This window comes from Callionymus lyra, chromosome 13 (assembly GCF_982586985.1).
Source record: "Callionymus lyra chromosome 13, fCalLyr1.hap1.1, whole genome shotgun sequence".
In the NCBI taxonomy this organism is placed as follows: Eukaryota; Metazoa; Chordata; class Actinopteri; order Syngnathiformes; family Callionymidae; genus Callionymus; species Callionymus lyra.
Genome location: NC_141830.1, coordinates 6,734,786 through 6,757,418, shown reverse-complemented (window position 1 = coordinate 6,757,418; position 22,633 = coordinate 6,734,786). Strand labels below are relative to the sequence as shown.

Genomic DNA, 22,633 nt, shown 5'->3' with positions numbered 1-22,633 from the left:
TATTCGATTGTGGATAAACATTGATTTATAGCTTCATAAACCTGACATCTTTGACAATGACAAAAGAGTCATAGCTAAAATAGTATGTTTTAATTATCAATTTATTTAATGTTCTTTATTCAAAATCCTTAACCTGCCATATTTTATTATCCGAGATCTTTCAATTGGCTGAAAATCTAAGTTTTAAACGATCACATTAGCATTAGCAAACGTGGATTTAAGCTAGTATAGGCCGTGATAGTAAAGGATTACAAGGAAGACGCAGATGATTCAATGCTCTTAATTTGAAATATTTATATCCTCCTACTGAAGGGAAGTTACTGTGAAGTTTAGCTTAATAGCTAGCTTTACAGCATCATAATGTCAGCGCTGTATTTGTATTAAAATGTTAAGTTGCGATGACTTGATCAAAGAAACCGCCTTATGATTGGTTAATATCACCTCAGGTCTTCGGTGATTGGCTATATTTACGCAAAACCGGAACAATGTTTATTATGGTGAAAAGATAAATATTGAGTATTAAATGGGTCAATATTAGCGTGAGAAACACAAATAATACGCCAAAATGTAGTTTTTAAATATTCTATTATAATTGTCTTAGTCTTATCCCTTTTTATACGATTGTAATTAAAAACCTTTTCAGGTCTTTATTTTATCTGTAAATAAATTCCATACTCATTTCCTTCGCCACACAAACCTGCGTTACTTGTGAAAGTCCACGTTATTTCTTTTAGTTTTAAAAGTCTCTCCGCCTCAATGGAGATGTGACGTAGTTTTCCAACTTTGCCTTTTCACTGCGGTTGTATTTCCGATCAGCGAAAACTAAATAAGACTCTTACGAACATTAAACTTTAATGGTTAAATACATCAGCCAGACTGTGGAACACCAAGACAAATAAAGGTATCTGTGAGCATTTTATTGGCGACATTCAGAGAGAGCATGTCATACACAGAACGAACATTTATAATATTCCATGTGAGACTACCCATGATCCACTGGGTCAATCTTTTTCATTTAAATTTGTGTTTACCTGGAGTGTCTATAAAACATAGAACATATGTAGGTTTTATCATTTTGTTGTAATCAGAGCTCAAGGAAATAATGATAAATAAACCGATGTTGACATTAATAGTGAGATAAACGTTTCACACTGAAGGGATTTATTGATAAAATGGTTCACAGAACTATGGCAAGTCTAGCTTGTTCTGCTCTACGGCGCCCTCTAGACGTCGGTGGTTGCTATAGCACCGAGTCTCTCGGCACATTCTCTCAGAAAGATTTTTAAGATAATAGGTTTTTAAATCCTACCTAGAGACAACACGTTATTTTGGTGTCCTTGTTGCTCCACTCCATCACTCAGTATAACCAGATCATGTGACCAGAGCTCGGGTCAGATCATGTGACCTCGAGCTCAGGTGGCTGACTGACAGGAAATAGAATTTTCCACTAATTCAGACTAAGAGCAAAGAAATAAACGTCATTCTGACACGTGAATGATGCATCACCTCCTTTAACTCCATCTGATATTCAAATTCTGACTATTGACTGAATAATAATGAAATAAAAGTGTTTTTAAAAGGTTTTAGTTCTGGCCCCTCGTGAAGAGACTCACCGGGGGGTGCGACAGAAGATGTCCATCACTGGTGTGAGCAAAGATTATAAATACATTTACAAGGGAAAGAATGATTCAAGTGAAAATAGTTCAAAGAGAAGGTGAAGGCAGATGTCAGGGACATAGTTCTGAGCCTCGAGGCCAATAGTCGTAACTCAACAAGATCATTTCATTCGTTTAATATTATTCTTTATTTAGTTTCACATTTGTAGGGTTTACAATACTATGTATTTTGAAGATTAGTAACGCCTCACGAAGGTTTTTCTTTTTTCTGCAAGAATGGACAGAATGAAAAAGTAGGCTTGAGGATGGATTAAGAACAAAAATCCTGGTCTTTCTACCTGAACGGACGTGTCGTGTTGGACTTCGTTATTTACTTTTCTAAAGGTGCTTTTTGTCGGCTGTTTTTCCCACAGTTGTCGTGCAGAAAAGGAATGTCGCAAACTGCCGTTTGTAACACGTGAAGCTTGTTTGTGGTGTTTGGTTACACTTCAGATGTGTGTCCCAATCGTTGGTCATGTGTGCGTGGGAACCGGAGATGGAAGTTGTAACACAATCCAAGAATCAAATGATATAGTTTGTTGTTGCAATTGTACTATATTTGAACTAATGTTGTGAGATAGAATACAAATACTTCTAAATTATTTATTTGTAGTATAATTAATGAAGTCTTGTTTTTCTTTTCTTTTCGGCGAGTGTTGTATTTGCCATTAGTGTATTCCAAAATTAAATAACCTTTGACCTCAATGAAGAAATGTTCCTTATCTAATCATTTTAATGAAAATAAAATTGTTATTTGCAATGAGAAAATAAAAGTGGTTTATATTGAATTCAAATACAAATTGTCCATCAAACGGTTATTGTTCTAATACTATTATTTTGTAAGAAATTCTAAAGTTGTATCCAAGATCTCTTTAGATATCTTTAAAACGTAAAATTCATAATGAATTAATTCATAATTCATTCAACACATTTTTGTCAACGTGCTAAAATCACAAGTTCGCACATGCCTCTGTACGACCGTGAGGAAATAAAAGTAGATTTAAGTCAGCATTGAAGCCCAGGAAAGAAACAGGATGCTGACATTTGACCTTTCAATTCCCTCTGGATTCATTGCGCTTTAAAACAGCTTTTCTTCCTGAAGATGAAATCGATGACAGCAGCTCTAAGTGTGTCGCTCTCCAACTATAGATTTCCCTCTCGGCCTTCTTCCTTGTAAAACTGGTCCGGAGAATGTTTCACACTAAATATCCGTTAATGCACTGAGATTAATTTTGCTCAAGTTGTGCGTGTATGACCTTAAAAAGAAGTTAATTAATATTAGATTCTAGATTAATAACTTAAAATCAGTTTCTGAGGAGAGTTGTCAGAACCTTTTTTTTATGACATCTCATACAGTCTTGGTTAAGATGTTTATACTAAGTAAATGTTAACAGATCATCTCATGACTGCACAGGGTGCAGTGTTTCCAGTAAATAATTCAAGTTGTGTGTGTGTGCGTGTGTGTGTGACCTGCACATATCTTGTTAAATCCATCTCCGACTCGTCTCTTATTGAACCATAAATAACTGTAAATGTTGATTTCCCTGTAAAGTGCAAATTAGAATGAGTTCGGGGACCTGACGCTGCAGACGGGGGTTTACCTCGTGGCTTTACCCCCACATCCCTCCACACAAATCCAGGATCAGTTTTCAGCGGTGGAATAGATCCACGATTTTGGAGATGTTGTAGATTGACATCAGTTGGACTCACGTCCCCATTGTTAGGAAACAAGACGTTGATCAAAAGATCCTTATTCCGGGTTGAGAAGATTTGATTTTGCATTTAATAAATATTGACTTCCAATTCCACACTTAATGGGATTCTTCCAGGTCACAGAAGGTCAATCTTTCTGTTCTGGTTTTACACTAACTTGAACAATAATGATGACGATATTAAACAGTTTGGTGCATCTCTACTTTACTGGACTCTAAGGGTTCATTGACGTGTCTCTCACTCATGCAGGAAGTTTATTTGATCATAATAGCGTCTGTCAGTAAGTTGTCAAGCGTGAAAAGACATCCGAGGTTGTTTATAAAAGCTCCTCAGACACTGGTGACATCTCCGGTTGATCCTCGTTCACTGGGTGTCGCTCTCGCTCCTCAACAACGACGCACAACGTCAGTGCCAACAGGACACTGAGCAGCACTGAACGTAATCGTATAATAATAAAAGACATGTTCCTTTAAAATAAATCTTGATTCAAAAGCACAACGCTGATGATCACACACCAGTGTTCAGAGTGACATTTGGAATCGATGATTCCATAGTTGTGTTTTTTATCGACCACGTGCGAAATGCTTCCATTGGTTTTCTTAGACTTCATGAACCTTAAAAGGCGGTTTCTCCTTATTCACACGCTGCAGCATTACTTCATCTCCGTGAGTGAAGAAAGATGACAGATGGTTAAAATTCTGGACACTGATCTCAGACTCAGGTACAGTTTAGCTCCAGAAACTTGTGTGATCTTGTGATCACACAAGTCCACACTGTGGTTGAAAAGCTGGTGAACCACCGGACCTTCTGGTTGGTTTCCACACCCATGCATTTGAGCTCCTTTCTTTCTTCTACTTGAAGCTTCATTACCTCCAAATTGCTTCCTTCGGTGTTGCATCGCTTTATAGCGCATGGAAGAATTCCACAGAAGTGTCTTTTCCTCGCCCACAAATCTTGAAACGGAGCAGTTTTCAGCATTTTTATCGAAGTCGAAATGAAAGGTTTTCCCTTTTCTGAGGACTCTGACTCCATATTGTTGAGGAGGAGAGCCACCAAGGCCAGGACCTGAGCTGGACCCATGTCTTCACTTCACATTTATTCACTCAGTCTTGAGCTTCCACCTACTGGTCGGGTGAACTTATCGAAATAATCTGCCCATTACATCAGTGGTCTTGCAATTTCTCAAAATATAAATGAATCAGTTTGTGTTTTAGAGTCATTTTCAGTCAGGAGTCCTTGCTATATCTGAGTCACGTCGCAGAGGCAGCATCGGAGGGAAAGAGGCCTAGACAAAATACGGAGATGTTTCAAAGACATAGATTTATCAAACAATTCATGGCGATCAAACAGAGATGGCAAACTACTAACACGTAAAGGGTACTTTCCCCTTTTATATAAAATATATTTAAACATTATTTTATATAATTACAGATGTGTTTTTATCGTGTTTCTTGATTCTCTTTTGGCAGCGAGCATTCAATGCTACATGCATGGTTAAGAAAATGTTCCAACACCTTGTCATACGATCAGATAAACACTGTCTTGCTGACAGTTTCCGTTCTTCAATATCGTCTCTAAAATCTTCTGCACGACTAAGCTTTTCTCTTCGTGTGGATGTGATGAGCAGAAATATGAATTGAGCGTAATCGCTTTTCATTGGATTTACTCAACATTTCGGACACAAATTTATCTCCGTAGACTGTTTTCGTTTTTGTTTATTCTGAAACCATTAGATAAATCAAATAATTGCTATTGTAACGGCTAAATATTATAAATGATATAAACATTTAGAAAGGTTTTAACGGCACTGAAGTACTTTTATCTTCTAGGTGTCTTAACCTTTGCCTAAACACATATATTCAATACACAAAGAGTTAATATTCAACAGACATTTGAGCTTCATCGTGTTGTTTGCTACTTGGCTTTCTATCTAAAGGTTAACTACTGGTTCTGTTTGTCTCATCAACCATTTAATGTCGCCAGTTAGCATGCTAGTTAATACAAGTTAAAAACACAGGGTTTTGGTGTTTACCAGGTAACAATTAAGTTTATCTTTATCGTGATTATTAAAATGTATTTTAAAAAAAAACTATTTTTAACCTTAGGATTTGACTACTGGTTCTGTTTTTCTAGTCAACCGTTTTAATGTAACCGGTTAGCTAGTTAATACAAGCGAAAGTAGAAAAACAGGATCAGATAACATCGAGATAATAAAACATTTCTTACTAATCTTCTTATTTCAAGGTGTTTGATAACTGGTGACGAACGGTTCTGTCGTCCACATATTCCTGCTAGAAAATCTCATATAGAGTGAAAGTAAGTAGAGTTTTTAAGGGGTTTCTACTTGTATTTACGAGAATAAATCATATAGTGTTGATAATAATGAAGCCATTTTGGAGTAACTCTAGCGAAGTGTTCCTCACGCTCATTAATCTTCTGTAGCTTTCACAGAGTTGTTAAACCGGTTGTTTTCCGGCCCCTCTGAGGAACATCTGGAGGAACTACTGTTTGCTCACGATACGGCTTATTTGCGGTGCCTTGGTGGACAAGTGATGCTTTGTTGACGACGGCGACCTGTAAAGGAAGTGGAAGTGAAGGTGTAAAGGGGGGGGGGGGAAGTAGAGGTGTCGCTGTCAAAGGGATACGAGGGTGGGCCAAAGATCATGGATCACACAAAACAGCGTAGGAGGGGAGGGGCCGAGGGGAAAAAAGGCTGACTCGAATTTCAGCACCGTGGCTACAAGGGTTGGGCGTAACTCAGCCCTCACAACAAATATACGCTCCTTCTCATTCTCCAGAGGACCAAGTGGAGAGAGCAGGGGAACCCCTTGCATTCCAGGCACCGCGATGTCTTTTCACTTCGGTTCTTACTTTTGCATTCTGGGCAAAAACAACCCGGTCACCTGGGCTTCCCTCTGGCGTCAACTGACGTGGCAGCACTTGTTGTAGCAGAGAAAGAAGCTGAAGGTAAAGGGAGGGAATGTTGTAGAGCAGCAGGGGGGCAGTCCGTCCCCGAGGTGACTCTCAACTGGAAATGAACACCTCAGGATCCAAACACTTCATCAGCGATCGGAGACGACATTGATCTGCGATTGGATTTTTTAAGGACCTTCGTTGAAGCCTCATCCGGAGTTTGTCACGCAACGTGGACATGCAGGTACACGTGTGGCGGTTGTAGCGTAGAAGCAGTTGTTGATTTCCCAGATCTATGTATTGCGTAATTGTCCTGGATTTTTGGAATCACACCCAGTCTCAGGAGTAGCATCTAACGCGAGAGGATAAATGGCCTGGATTTTTTTGATGAAATCTCAAGATTCCCGAGACTTTAAGTCCCTGTAAGTTTTTGTGATGCCACAGGAGATTTGCATGAAGGAGCAACTTGGATCTTCTGGAACAAATTCAGCGCTATTGGAATCTTATGAGCAAACGTCAATCTTCAAGCACGTCTTCTCTCCAGACAAGAACCTCCATCTGAACATCATTATTCCCTGACTCAAGCTCGGCCAAAGACATTCTTGGCTCCGTTTCCCCCCCCTGGAGTATTGGACTTATCAAGGAGGATGAGAGGAGATAGGAGGTCGGCCTCTTTTCGGAAGGACAAGCCGGCGGGGTTGACCCGGGCGCTCAGCTGGCTCAACCTGGCCAGCCTGTCCCGGCAGAACATCTTCCACGGTCCGAGCGACCTCCCGCTGGGCCACGGCTTCCACGCGTACATGCACTCGCACTCGCAGCTCAACGCCGCCAACGCCGCCGAAGACGAGGAAAGGGAGGACGTCGACAAGTGGGTCTACAAGCCACAACACAGACTAGGTGAGAGAGGAGGTCTGGAAAATGTAAACGCCATCGTGTCTCTGCAGCAGGGTCTTCTAAAGTGTCCAGAGTTACGCCAGCTTCTTAGTACTACAACTGTAGATATTTCTAATGACTTATGTAAGCAGAGAAAGAGTTGTATTGAGGGTACAGATCTGGTAAAGATTTAGAAAATGAGAGTCCAGAGTCGACAACGGGAACTCGGGCTTGTCAATAAAGAGATGAATGGAGCGTAGAAAACACACCACCTGGTCATGTATTTAGAAGAGAACGTCAAAATTTTGGCCTGTTTGAATGGAGACTTGTTCCGTTCCCTTCAAACAGGAAGCCGATGAATGAACTTGTTTACGTGCGCAAACAAAGAAAGAAAGAAAAAAAAAAAGTGGGTGAACTGTCTTTTTATGGCCTCTTGTTCTCCGTCGCCACATCCCCGCGACTTCCTCGCGGCCACAGAGAGCGGTCAGTTGACCGCGGGGAGGTCAAAAGATGGCTTTGTGCGCGACGACTCTGGTGGTGCAGGTGATGTCATGTTCCTGATGATGTCATGTTCCTGGTGATGTCAGTGACTCGCAGAGACGTCTGGAGGTCGAGCCGTGAAATATTAGTTGTCGGATCACCTTAGATAAGAGATCTCTCGGCGGTAAGAACCATCATTCCTTTTGCTCGGAGACGGCGATGCTCGATTAGACTGATTATTTATTAATTGTTGCCTGTGGTGTCGGTTAGACTTTGGGGTCAATGCCTGTAACTGTAGCCTGCAAATGGAAAAAGACACTGACCTTCGCATTAGTGTTATTATTTTCATCAAGGTCATTTAAATATTTGGGTTTAAACACTAGCACATGCTGGAGACAATCATCTGGTTCGTCTTTTTCTGTTTGAAGGTAGAATTATTCAATTAAATTTTAAGAAAACATTGTTTAAAGGATGCATAAAAGATTATTATATTTCGGTTTAATTCCAAATGACCTTAAAGGAACTAGTCTGAGCCATTAGATTCTCTCAAGGGTCCCATTATGTACAGTTTGTAAGGAGCCTCCGAGACAAGACCGAGCGAACAAATGATCTTTAATTTGATGCGAAAATAATAAATAAAACTATAATAAAAAGGACATTATACATTAAATTAAGCTGGAGTTTTATGGTATATTGTAGAACTCTTTATACATTTTATTTAAAGAAAAACACTATGTTAAAATATATTTCATAATTTTTTTTTCACAAGAACAGCAAAAAAAAACAAGCAACATCATCAAATAAAGCTTAATAAGATGAAGTTGTTATTTTGTAATGTTTAATTTTCATTTAGAAATATTAATCTCACTTTATTTTAAAAGTATTTTCCAAAAATTACAAATGAAAGAAAGAAAAGACATAAGTAAGTCAGAAATAAGTCATAAGAAACTCTTATAAATTGTCTTTTTTTTTAGATTAAGGCAGCATAAATACAATCAAATATACAATTTTATGGTTAAATAAATATTTATATAAATATTAAATAAGTATATTAAATAAAGAAAATATACATGTTAGCAGAGGTCTTTGCTCTTGTTGCATGTTTGCGCTCTCAAGGAACAATATTAAGTTTCAGCAACACTTAAATACGACATGTGTGTGGCTGACATGTTTTAAAAACATGAAGAAAGCTGACACGGATGTCTCCACTCTGGCTGCTGCTGTTGTCTTCTCTCACATCTCAATCTGTCCTCGGAGCTCCTCACCTCTGAACCTGCTCGCTCCCAAAAAAAACCTCAGGGGCTCCTCGTGCCTGAAATGTTTGGAAGTCTCGACATTTTCTCCTCAAAGTCGCCGCGGATCAAGTGATCGCCGTTTTAGCTCGTCGACAAGTTGTCGTTAAACGTGACGGAAGAACCATTAGCGGTGAAACCCAATGGTGGCGTCCGTTTTTGTGAAGCCATTAAGATCCACGGATAGTTTTCCTTTGTCTTTGAGTGGTTCCAGCACCTCTGTGGGTCTAATGGGCTTATTGACGGTTCAGAAACGGGTCAACGTAGAATCATATCATTCGTGGCTGAAACGCCAACACTCAGGACCGAGCCCTGGGGTATTTATAACATCTGGATGTCGCCGCTGCCGCACCAGGGCTCACTACACGACCCAGTGTAAATATAGCTCCCAAATTAGGGCCTGCGGCTCCAGAACCTGCAATCTGGACGCAGACTGGCTGGATGTTTGCGTCGGTTTCCGGGGAAACAGCTGCGCGTGACTCCTCTCTGCGTATTCTTGACCTTCCTGTTGGGAAATCTGGTCAGCCCCGCCGCCATTGGCTGGAGCCATTTTTAATTGTGTTGCTTTAAGGACGGCAGGTCAACATTGACTCATCTCATCTTTTTTTGTTGCTTTGTGTCTCCTTGCTTATTTGAGAGACTCAGAAATGTTTATTGCCAGACATAGGATTTTTGTTAAAGGAAAAAAAGAATGAAATAAGTTGATACACAAAATAAGCAATAAAAAAACAGAACCAAGCACGAAGGCATCCATTCTTTGGTGCTTTTTTATGAAAATATAAAGAGAATAAACCATTATACATTATCAGCATGTGTTAAATTTTCTTTCTGTATATTGTTTACTTAAATTACATGGTGTAGTATTTTCTACACTTTTCCGTCAAGCGAGTCATATTTCTGTTTGCAAAACAACATGGATTTCAATTTTTTTTTCAGGAAAATGAACACATGATTTAGTTTTAGAACTGTTCCTATTTATAATCCTTAAAATGTTTTGATATTCACTCACTGTGGTGAAAAAACAGCAGTAGCGTTACCTACTGTATTATTAAATTGAGTTCTGATAGACTGCTGCCACCTGCTGTCACATTGAGCGGGTCGTGAACCAATCATATTTCAAATGCTAAAAAAAAAGCCTTATTTCCTTTAAAAAGTGGACTAACTGCTGGGCTGGTGGTCTGCACTCTCCTAGTACTATAGATAGATAGATAGATCATTCATTCCTCGTGATATAAGGCTGTTTAATTCTGAGTTTAGTGGCAAGAGTGGAGTGAAAAGATGATTTTATTCCATGTTAATCTTTGTGTCCTATTTCTTTTTCACAAGCTTTTGCCAGTCCCTGAAAAAACAACATTGTTGTAAGTGGCTAATATGTCTCCTTAAATCTAAGATGTGCCTTAGTGAAGAGAGAAGCTCAAGGTAGATCCTCCACATAGAGTGAAACCCGGGGGAAGACTGTGGTCAACCTGGAGTTAAGATGTTTATTTCTAGACCTGAAGATAATCCAGACACGTACACGAGACTATTTTTCAGATTTCCTGACGTAAAAATAAAACTACTCTCGGATCAAACCAAAATCTGACCGTGAACCCGATGACATTATGATGATTTCCTGGCAGGAGAAACGGCGCTGCATGTCAAGTTAAAGATTTAGAGATTTAGAATATGTCACGTACAGATGAGCAATTTGTACAGTATGTCGCCGCGGACCTGACCTTATTTGGGGCGACGGCATTAGCCTAAATATTAACCCCACCTTGGCACGTTCCCGCCGTGCTTGTGGGTCGAAGCCAGTTTCAAAGGTATTTTCAGGACATATTTCTGGTTTCATGCGAGAGCGATTAGTGAAATTTGAGAGGATTCGGATCAAACCGAACTCTTGCATAACAGGGTTTGTGGGAGCGCCCCTGGGATGTTGCCACCAGCGCTCACACAAACAAACAAACACACCAACATGTTGGTGTGTAAACCCAGATTAGCAGATTGAGCAGCAATGTGGCGAACGACCCAGAAGACCCTCATTAAGAAACAGACTCAAGGCCCACGACACCCTCGTGTCGCCTCGTGATCCGCTTACAAGTTTCACTCCTAACTTTCCTCTCTTTTCTTTCATGTGCTGACTCGTCTTGTCATCACCAGGTAAGTCACCCATTTTACTCTTTTTATATTTTCCAGCTGATCCCAGATCAGAGAATCAACAAAGCCTGAGACACGACCAAGGTTTAATCCCTGATCGTATTAAATCTAATTTCCCATTTTAGCGCTTTTCATTTTTATCGTCCTATTTATAACCTTCATCTTCTAGCCAACGTTTTTTAAAGGGGGGCCTGGGGGCCACACGGGGTCCTTTGACTGTATTATTGCTGCCCCCATGAGGTCAGAGTCATATTATGAAGCTCACAACAATAATAAATTTAAATGTTTTACTTTATTCTATTCTTATTAGTCTTCAACTCTAAATATAAAGTCATTCTTTAAGGAATTTATCATCATCTTTTTTTATTTTTTCTTATTTTGTAAAAAATAAAAAATAATATATTAGGATTTCTTTTATGACATTTATTTATATTTATTGTCATATTTATTTTAGGATTTATGCTTTGTATGACTCTTTAAAATAAAATTAATGTCAAATTAAATTAAATAAACATTGAAATATAATTTCACTATTTTTTTTTCTTTTATATCCTTTTTCCTATACTTTATCCATCATATTAAGGGTCTTTTTGTTTGATTTAACGGCCCCTCATTATTGCCACGTTATAACGGTGCTGAAACTGATGATTGTTTAGGCAGGAAACGAGTTATAAAAGTAAAGTTTGATTAGTTTAATATAGCGTCTTCTGACATCAAATGAGCTGTTTAATGGTTCATGGGAGTTATTAATGTTCTTACTTCCACATAATATAATATATTAATGTCAAAGGTCAACAGACAGAAACGTTATATTGTACATGAATAATGTGACGGAGTGAACAGTGAGTGGGCAGTTTGTATCTTCCTGGACAGACAAAAAGCTTTTGGTGTGAGTCACTGCGGTGATCATAGGAGTCCGGGGTAAATTCCCCAACCCCTCACCCTATATTACACCCACATCTTCTGAAAATGTGTGTGATCTAAATCTAAAAGATGCAACCTCTCAACTGATATTCCCACCAGATGACTCGGGTCTAGACTGACTGACACATAAACACAACATGATAACAGTGTTTTTTTCTCTCTTGCTTGCAGAACATTGTGATAAAGTGTAATCCTTGTTTCAATGTCGGGTTTCTTTCCGCATAATTCAGGCCCTTCTTCAGGTTCTGTCTGAGGACAATGACTGTGTTCCGAACAAGGGCAATGGTTGGAATGTTTGTGAACACGGACTTCATGCTCTGTTCTCCAACTGATAACATGTCATTATGTCGGTGGATCTGACATCATCTTTGTCGCAAATAAGCCCAGAAAGAACGTCTGGTTAAAAAAGATCTCTTGTGTAAGGTGTCAGAGATGATACTGGGACATGGACCTGCATAGACACCATCAATATTAACATTTGAAAGTCCTATCTATCAATCAATCTATGCAGTGACACCATGAGAAGCTCTGTGTTTATTGAAAGTCAATGATTGTTGCTTTAGGATCAAGTTTTAAAACTTGAGCTATTTTGTCAGATTTCCTCTATATTTGTATTTAAGGTTTTATCGTCTTCATCTTAACTAGCTGTCGGTTTTCTTCCTGTGAGTTGCGAGTGCAGTTACGAGGCAGCTGCCCTCGAGCCCAGAGGGCTCAGTGGTGAAAGTCAGACCCGTTTCGGGGCGACAACAGCATGTAATTAAGGTGAAGGTTGACGAAGCCAGGCTTTACCGTCTGGCTCGCTTGGACTATTCAGGGTTTTTATATGTTTCAGGCAGCGTGGATTATTTTTCCACAGTAGTAATTCTGCGGCGTTTTATACGTCCACACGCACATTAATCAAAGTCTAGTGTCGTGAGTGGGTAAGTTGTTAAGATGCATTTAAGGGCAACTTTATTACACAAGTGCACAAGCAGAATTCCAACACATAATGGTGTTGCCAAAACAAAAACATTGCCGTAAATAAACATACTCCCTATATGGAAAATAGGTTTGACATATGTCACAGTACAGATTGGAATTCCAAGGGGGTAAGGGTTAGGGTTCCAAATTTCTTTCTCAAAATTGGAGATTGTCCTGGTAGAATTCCCAATTGTCCTATAGGACAGATTGGAATTCCAAAATTCAGATCCCAATACAGTAGTAGAATTCTAATCTCTCCTAGTAGAGATTAGAATTCAGTAGTAGAATCTCCAATCTCTACTAGTAGGATTCTAGATCCTACGGGATTCCAATCTGTACCCTGACAAATACATACATTTAAATGCATATTTCTTATCAATATGTATTTTATCAATATATATTTTGTAATAATAATAATAATAATAATAATTGTAACTCCTTTCAATTCAAATATTTACATTTTCCTGTGATAGTTTTGTTTAGAAATACTGTATTGACACTACTACTACTAGTAGTTTATTTTTCTTAAATTTCTGTTACTGCAATACGCTGATACTTTTTATTTTATCTTGACATGTTCTCTGTTTCTTTTCTATGGGTACTGACCACTGCAAAAAGATGACCGAGAAGCTGCGACCTGTACATTAACGGTTGCCTTACAATGTAAATCAAACTGACCGCCATGAAATACAGAATTGTATTCTCAACTGTTAAACTGTTGCAGTACATTATGAGAATGCTGTTCACTATGCAGTCAAGAACGTAGGGCTCGTCTGTGTATATTGAACAGGAAGTGAGTGTTCCTGAGGTTTTCGGTAAAAGTTGTTGAGATAAATGATGAAGATTTCATTGTTGGGTAGAAGTAGGTCAGTTTGGGTTCGACACTCATGAGTTCATTCATTGAGAATTCAGAGAGAGATGTTTCCAACTCAAACTGTGTTGCTCTCCCACTGCAGCCATGAGTCATTTTTCTTTGGTGCCCAGTCAGACGTGAACGTTTCGAGACGCACCGACTTGTACCTGGTCCTGATAACGAGGGGAGTTTCGGGGGGATTAAAGCGATTACTCTTGGGGCGAGGGCACAATGGACCGGACTCAAGCTGGGGGGCCCCCCCCCCCCTGCCTCTCTTGGAACTGCTGATGGTCCAGGTTTTACTCAGAGACACTGGAGGGATTTTTTTTTAATAGTTGCATAAACTAAGTATACAGGACATGATTATTCTGATCACGAGTGGTGCTTTGGCTGAGACCGAGCTTGTTTCTGTGTTATTATGAACGGGGTTATGGTGGAGAGGAGTCCAGCGGGTGTGTGTGAGTGTGTGTGTGTGTGTGTGTTTGCATGGGAGGGGGTCGCAGTGCAGTTTCCTGCAGTGTAGAATCTGGCCGGCAGCCACTCTAAGCGTGAGCGCCGCTGGAGAGGAGGGAGGGAGATGGTCAGGAAAGAACTGTGTGAGGAGTGTGTGAGCAGTGTGAGAGGAGTGTGAGGACAAGAAGGTCTGCAGTTGTTTCTTCTGGATCTATGGAGAGCTGACGCCAGACATGTTCTGCCTCAAAGGTAAGACCACGAGAGGGTTTTTTTTTTTTTTTCAAGACAAAGAAAAGTTGATTTCCCTCTCGGCCGTGGAAAGTTTGTTCTCTCTCCCTCATGTGTTTTTCTTTAGTTTAGGAGAAGACTCCCTCCGTCTCTTCAATCGTTTCTTCTCCTCCCCAGTTCAGGTTCACTGATTTTACGCTTCTCTTCTGCGTTCCATCGTTCCCTGGGTCGGTTCGTCTTTTCAAGCAGTCCCGCCTCGGCAATCAAAGCCTCTTTTTAATTGGAACCCGTGGAAAAGGAAAAAAACGTGTCTTACTTCCAAATGTTCTGCTCAAGAACTTGTTAAACTAGAATGAAAGGATGTTCTTCTGTCGTGCAGCACGGAGCTGAGGGTGGAGGCGACCGTCTCCTCGTTGTTAATCTCTGACTGCGATGTTGTCATGTGGTTTCACATCTGGAGCTGCAGGCATCATGACCTGATGAGCTCCAAAAAGAAAAAAAATATTAAACGCTAACCTGAACATTTGGCTTCAGCTTCACTTTTCTCCTCTTATTATACATAAATAATTGCGTATTTCCTCTGTTTCTGCTCCAGCTAATGAATAAAAGGAGGGAGACATCAAAGTTGCTCTACTATCATCCGTTTAACAAGGACTTTGATAAAGTGACAGTGTTGTTTCATTTCAATCTTTCGGGTTATTAGTAAGTAAGTAAGTAATTTATATTTATATAGCGCTTTTCTAGACCAGGGTCTCAACATATTTGAAATAATTGTTGTTGAAAAAATTGTTTATAAAATAAAAGGAAATTAGAAAAAAAGTGCCAGGAATTTGGCGTTTCAATACTTAACATTACGTTAAGGCAACAATACTATATATCACGTTACTACGTATATATTTTGATACTGTAGGAAAAAGGATATATTTGTAGAATTCCCCAAATACCAACATTTACAAACCACTTGATGAAGTTGTAACTGCTTTAATTTGTTTTGAAACCAAAATATGCCCAAAAAGCTGCTGGAGTCGACTGTATCCTCTTGTCCTCATTTATTCCCGGGTTCTTGAGGGGGTTCTGCGTTCCTATAGCTGCGGAGGACGCGATGATTGCCGCCATCTAGGGGCGGAAGGTTTAATTGCAACACAGAAATACACAAACGCTGTGAATATGTTTAGTTTAACAATATTTATTTATTTTATACATTTTTTTAATAATAAAAACAAGGAATTTTCCAGCATTTTGTACCAGTTGAAGTTTGCGGAGGGATTTAAGTTGAGACCATTTTTATTAAAATATAAACCATGAAAAACAACTACAATAAAAATGAAATATTATTTGAAACTTTAGCCCTAAATAAAGGACAGGAAAAACTTTTCTTTTTTAATTATCTCATTTATTTATTTTAAATATAAATATATAGCAATTAGCTATTGTTACACTTTAATATTGCAATGGTTTTTAATTGTTATTTACGTACATTCAAATGCGTATTATTGGGATCTTTTTATATTTTAAAGTACAAAAAAATACATATACTTTAGCTACAGCCTTTAAAAACTTGTACTACTGTCAGAGCACAAAAGCTCTTAAAACTAATTGAAATTTTTTTTTTTTTTTACAAGTGTCTTTGGATATTTTGTTGACTGAGGTAAAGCATCATGTCGACTGGTTCTAGAAAAGAAATGTAATTACAAATGTACACGTTTAAGTCGATAATCGTGCTCAAGATGAAGTGGTCCTGATGATTTTGAAAAGGTGACCGGGACCAACGAGTGCCAAACTGCGACATGATAACTGACCCAAATACAGTCGATAACATCTCCCACCGTGACCCGACCAGTACGCTCCTCATCGTTGCCAGTGACGTATCATCGTCTGATGTCGATGGAGCCCCTTCGGCCGACTCCGGGGCCAGATGTGACACACTTTCCCTCCAAGATCTTCCACATCCCAGCGAGCCCCGAGCGCATCCGCATCTACCGGGACTCGACTACAAGCCAGAGCCTTGTGTTTTATTCCCGGCCGACGACATCAGCTCTGGGCGTCTGCTCTTGAGTTCTGAGCTTCAATATTTTGGCACGGAAAGTTGAGATTCTACAAGTTATTAGTCTCGATCTTGATGCCGACAGACGTAGAACCATTCTTGGTTGAACGTAAGCCGGCCCGGAGCCAGTGTTGTGCTCCTGTTGCGGGGTCGGCCGAGGTCGATTAGACATGACCCAATCTGGAGCGACACATCTTTGGCCAGAGATTTAGCAGATTTAGATGTTTTGGCTTGAGGGGAAGACAGATGTGTCCCTCTAGTTCTGCTACAAGTCTGCTGTTTAAACTGATCCCTTTAGGCTCTCGTGTTTTGTTGAGGACTTGAAATTGTTTTTGCTCACATCGTTGCAGCAGTTTTCAGTCAAAGAAAAAACAAAACTATTTCCGTGAAAGAGGACTTCAACAAACTTGTGTCTTAATGCTGTGAATTCTATCGTCTTAAAGATTTAATGAGGTGTTGTCAGTAACATCAGAAGGCTTAACTCAGAAGTGTGTTCCAAAGCCAAGTCTTAATCTCATCTTAGACACATTTGGAACAGGATAGAGATGAAGCATTACACCTGCAGGTGTGTCACTGGGACGGCAAACATAACTCCTTCAAAGCTGCCATCTGGTCCATTAACATGGACTTTTAGGTGGAGGTGGTGGAGATAAAAATGTATTTTAAATAATAATAATAATAATAGTATTGGTATTTTGATATAAAAGAATTGTCTTTTTTTCATCTTAAAATAAATAAGAGTTAAACATGTACACTTAATGTATTTTTTTTATTTTTTACTAAGTCAGTTTTAGCCACTGTAAAGCAAATATATATTCTATATTATGGGAAAGTTCCGTTCAGTTTATTTTAAAAGGACAATGTGCAGTTACATTTAAAAGATGGCTGCACCAGATTTAGCACAATGCTATTTTCCATCTGTAGTCGTAAAGTAAAGTCCAAAGTAGTGAAGATGTTTATAAGGTGTGGAATAAACACACAGTCACTTAAATAAATCTGAAAGGAGAGAAGAAAATCTGGCAATTGGTTTGAGTTTAGATATACAGCTTATAAAAAAAGTTGTTTAAAAAAAAAAGGCTCACTTACCTCAATAGTAACCAGTTATAACAACGAGTCATGCCTTATAAAATGAACTGTTAATGGTATAAATAGAAAGCATGACCTTAGAGAGAAGTCTCCATGAATGTATGTAGCAGGTATGCGTGTGCTGTATTCTAAACGTGTTTATATCATAGTATTTGTTTGAAAGAGATGAAGCACATGCACAGATTAGCGAGTGATTAAATATATACATTGGAATCTGCCTGCCAGCCTGTTTGTGTGTGTGTGTGTGCGCGTGTGTATACATTTCACACACAAAAGTTGTGGCGCATATGGCAGCGACCCAAAATAGCTTCGTGTCAACACCTATATTTAACCTGGGTTTCTGACCCACGATGAGTTTTCGTTTCCATCTGCCGACTCGAGCTTTTGTCAAACTTGTGACTCTTCAGCCGCTTTTAAAGAAATAAAGAACTAAAATAAATGAGCTGTCAGAAACAATCTTTTGCTTCCTTGTTAACCTTCTGACCCACTCAAAGGCACCGGTGCAGCACCTGTGTTGTACTTGCGCTCAGAGGCTTCGACCTCACGACCCCATGGGGGCCGACCTTCCGCCTGCCCCCTGGCCTTGTGGGTAATACGCGTGATGGGCGTTCTCACACTTGATGTGACAGTCGGCTCGTCTCCGCCGGCGCAGAACGGAGATTGTGACAGAAAGAAAAAAATCTTCAAAACAAGCTTTTATCTTCTATTATTTTATTATATGATGCAATAGAAATGTACATTTTCACATCTATCTGCTCGTACACCATATTTACTCATTTTTCATGAAACAAAGTATAGTTTTATTATGTCAAAAGCGAAATACTAACGTAAGTTAGCTAATCTAATGCAGCTAATACTCTACAAACAAGGCAAAGTGCAAAAAAAACACACAAAATTATGGATGATACTAAATGGTCGCTGGAATAGACACAATGTTTTTGGCTACTTGTATGGGTTGTACAATGATATTGTTGTAAAAGGAACAGTATCTTTTAAAGCTAAAATTGTTCATTGCTATTCTACTGTAATTTTAGATTATTTTAGTAACAGCGGTTGGAGAGACTTCAGTTTTCACGACTGTCTGTTTAGACAGTGACGGGTCAGAAACTAATATATGTTCAATCTTTTAAACTGATCCTTTAACAATTTTAACACTACACATCTGTTGTGTTGGCGAAGAACACAAATTCACAAACACATATTTGTGCACAATAGACGACACTGGGCTTGTTGTGCTTGGTTTTACTGACTAGAAGATAATTAGGAGTCAATAATGAGGATTTACTGGAGTGAGAGAGCCGTCACACAAAAGAGAATTTCAGATTTAAATGGGAATACTGGAAAGGTTTTGTCGGGGGAACTGTTTTGGAAGACAATGGGTGACTCCCTGTGGGTGAGAGGATGACTTCCCCGGACAACACAGCATGCAGGTTCTCTTCTCCCCTCCATGGTAACCATTGTTGTGTTTTTTTTTTCCCTCCAGCTTTTCCGCTTCAGCTCTTCGCACACATGTGCGAAGAGCTCCAGTAACTCGAAGACAGTTTTTCTCCTAAGTATCCTCCGAGGATCGCCAAGTGTTGTTTTCTACTCTTTCTCGCTTCATGTTGAGAATTAGTGGTTTTATAGCAATTGTGGTCTCAGAAACTGACTCAAGGTCAGAAAGTTGTTGTCCTTCCAACAAGCATCGTGAGACTCGGTGTTGTGTTCCGTGTGTGATGGTGTGTAAACGTGCGGTTCTTGTGGCTGGTTCCGAGCGTCACGATCTGCTCGCGTGTTGGCCCGAGTGAGCGAGCGGCAGAAATGGAATCCATCGCTATGGAATGGTTTAGTCAGCCGAGCTCCTGCTCTCACACGCACTCCCGTGGCCATGATTTACAAGATAATCCTTACAAAATAATAATGCTTAAATATTTAGTAAAGAATTTTATAAAACTGTCAAACTCCGATACACCTCTAGAGGGAGCCATTTCTGATTTTTATGTAGTCCTTCACACTCATGACCTCTTCTTTACCTTTTCGTTCCTGGTATCTTGGGTCACTAACTTCTTCCATTCCCAGACTGTCAATAGGATTGTGTGTCTTCACAGCCAGCTGGAGCTCTTAGCTCACCTGTAGGCTTTTCTCTGCAGGCTCAGGTGCCGGTCCACACGCACTTAGAAAACTTTTGAGGATCTCGAGAAACAAGTCATTGAATGCATAGATACTTTGTGTTTCTCCTATTTTACATTGAAGTTTTATACATAATTTACAGACCGCTTGACTCTTGATGAAGTTGTAACCGCTTTCGTTAGTTTTGAAACCCAAAATATCACATAAAACATCAACTTCAAAAGCTGCTGGAGTTTGATGTATCCTCTCGTCCTCAGGTTCTCGCCGGATCTACTCGTTCCTTTGTCTGCGCAGGGTGTAATGACTACTTTAATTGCAACACACACAAAAAACGCTGATATTTGCATGCTAACACTCGTGTTATGTTGGGGTCAAGGTGACCCGGTGGGCTGAAAACAAACGTGTTCGAGGTATCCCTTGTGTTTCAACTGGGTCACTGAGACAACACAAGGGTTGATTGTAAATCTGTTTATTTTATACCAATATTAGCCACAGAAGAACTTTGTATATAAATACAAGATTTTTAAAACAAAAATAATAAAAATGAAATATCGCTTTGGAATATCAATACAGTAAATTTTGCAATATTTTAATGTATTACTTCTTCTTTCACCGCTTTTTTATTTGCATAATTATTTTACTTAGTTACGCATGTTTTAATTGTTTAATGATATTTACTCTACATGATTCTTATTTGAACAAAAGCAGTGTTAGAACAAATCTTTACTGTAAAGCAGTTTGATGGTCAATAACAAAAGATGATCAGAGAGTTGGTGGGTCAGGACTGTACTAAATAGAACCAATTAATAAAGAAAGCAAGGATTTGGTAGTTCTGTTTAATTGGATTTTCATTTACATTTGTACTGCCAGTAAATATCAGAACCTTTTCATACGTTAAGTACCAAAAATCTCAGGTAAAGCTTCATCTAAATGTCTTTGTCGTCCGTCACGGAAATAACTGACATCATGAGTACGTTTGTGTAACGTGTTTCTGGGTCGTGTACAACTTGCACACGTCGGAGGTGAAGCATTAATTATCTCCAGCATGGCGTCCATCTGTGTGTGTGTCTCTCACAATCAGAGACTGGGACCAGAAGCCAGATAATCTGGGTTAACAGATTAGGGCAGAAATTTTGAGAGTCAGGTAGGAGGAGCCAAGTATAAGATCGGCGGAAGCTCTCACCTGTCGCAAACTTTGTCTGAACTTCCAGATCCTTCGTTTGTTCTCAGTTCCTCTCGTGGAAGCGGAAAGTTTGTTCCACCGGACTCTAGGTTGAACGCTGCACAAGTGGAATATTTGTTTTGGAGTAAAGTCTGTGTAATCCAAGATCTGCACGCTGCCTCCTTTTGTCAAGCAAATCAATAGAATCCCCAGAGAGAGGGAGAGGAAGAACAAAACAGGAGGAGGAGACGGGGGTCCGGGTCCCCTGAGGCTTGCAAAAATCTCCTCCTCACACACACACTTCAGTCAGTCTACTGGGCCACGACCTCAAGAGGGTCCGGCGAGAGAGGGAAGGAGGAGTGGGGGGGATTGGGCGGGTGGATGGGCGAGGGTGTTAAGGTCTTAGCTCGGGATGATCACATACTGCCTCTCCACCGAGCCGGTGGTCAGCTGCTGGCAGCGGGTCTGCTATGAGGAACCCCTCGGCGAGAAGAAGTCTCTGTCCTCCTTCCAACCCGCCGGCGACATGGGGAACTCCCTCCGAGCCGAGGCCTCCCCCGTCCCCGTCAAGACGGAGGGCTGCCTGCGCAAGCGACTCCTCTCCATGTCGAAGGTCCACCAGAAGAAGGACTCTCTCTGGACGCCCAAGCCCATGTTGGGACCCTTCGGCAAAGGCTCTCCCAGGATGACTTTGACGTACCACGACGGCAAAGGTACTTGATATTTTGATGAGGTGGATCACTCGCTATCAACGTCTACGTTTGGAAGAAGTTTTGTTTAGGTTTTAAAAGCATGCTGACGCAGCAGATCTACACTTTTCTGTGACGTACAGTTGAATTATTGTTAATAGAAAGGATGCTATATTTAACTTTATATAATCGGATGAGTTTTATTTATTTTTATAATTGGTTGTCATTAGAAAATAGTTTGCATCTTTGAATACTGTATTGATATAACTGTGAAAACGTTTATTTTCATTAATATATTGTTTTAACTGTTCTTTAAATTATCTTTTTGTTTTTGTTTTTAAAAGTATAATATAATGTTGCACAATTTGCAGTTTTAGTTTAAATACAGTATATTTTAAATGTATATGATTGCATCTTACACCTTCATTCTTTTGTTTTGTATTTTTACCAAACTGAATAGTTTCTATGCTTCATATTTTGTAGCTTTGTTGCCAAATGCAGTACAAAAACAGTCAATTGTTCACAATTGTTACTCTCATCTATGATGCACCTAACATCAAGAATTATTTCCCTGCAACTGATCTTAAAGTGAGTTTTTATAACTTGTTCCATTGTTATTGTCGCATCAAAGTGTCTTCTTCGTGCTCGTGACTCACTGCAGCCGTTCGTGTGGATGATTACACGCTTTTTTTTGTCGCCCTAAAGAGTCTCGACACAAACGGAAGCTGCTCAGTCTCTTCCCATTAGATGATTCTCATCTGCTCTTGCGAGATGAAGATATCCACCTTCTGCTGCCGTGTGTGTGTGTGTGTGTGTGTGTGTGCAAGGTGTCGATGAGATTGGGGCTTTGTGACCTGAGACCCTTGACCTTTGGTGTGGTGATGGTAGCCTTCAGGCTACAGTGAAACTGGGAAACGCTTTAAAAATAGTTTAAAAAAACTTGTTTTTGAGAGATGCGTGACATCAGGAAATGACGACAAAGCGACACGATACTGGACTGAAAATGATGGTCGTTTTTCTGAGCCTGCATTCCATCTGTATTCGTCACCCTATGATGCATCCA

General features: G+C 39.7%; 1 protein-coding gene across 5 annotated transcripts in view; it reads left to right on the top strand.

Annotated features, from left to right (window-relative positions):
• The window catches only part of nhsl1b (NHS-like 1b), an 87,820-nt gene that overhangs the window by 28,870 nt on the left and 36,317 nt on the right, over nt 1-22,633 (top strand). Inside the window, exon 1 of one of the 5 annotated variants that reach the window (XM_087805113.1) lies at nt 6,183-7,178. The exons of 3 other annotated variants lie outside the window; for them this stretch is intronic. In XM_087805113.1, the coding sequence (XP_087661239.1) occupies nt 6,929-7,178 (250 nt within the window). In that variant the 5' untranslated portion in view covers nt 6,183-6,928. Of the gene's footprint in view, nt 1-6,182; nt 7,179-21,280; nt 21,595-22,633 lie in introns of those variants that run through there. One more of the 5 variants, XM_087805112.1, reaches the window with a different exon arrangement.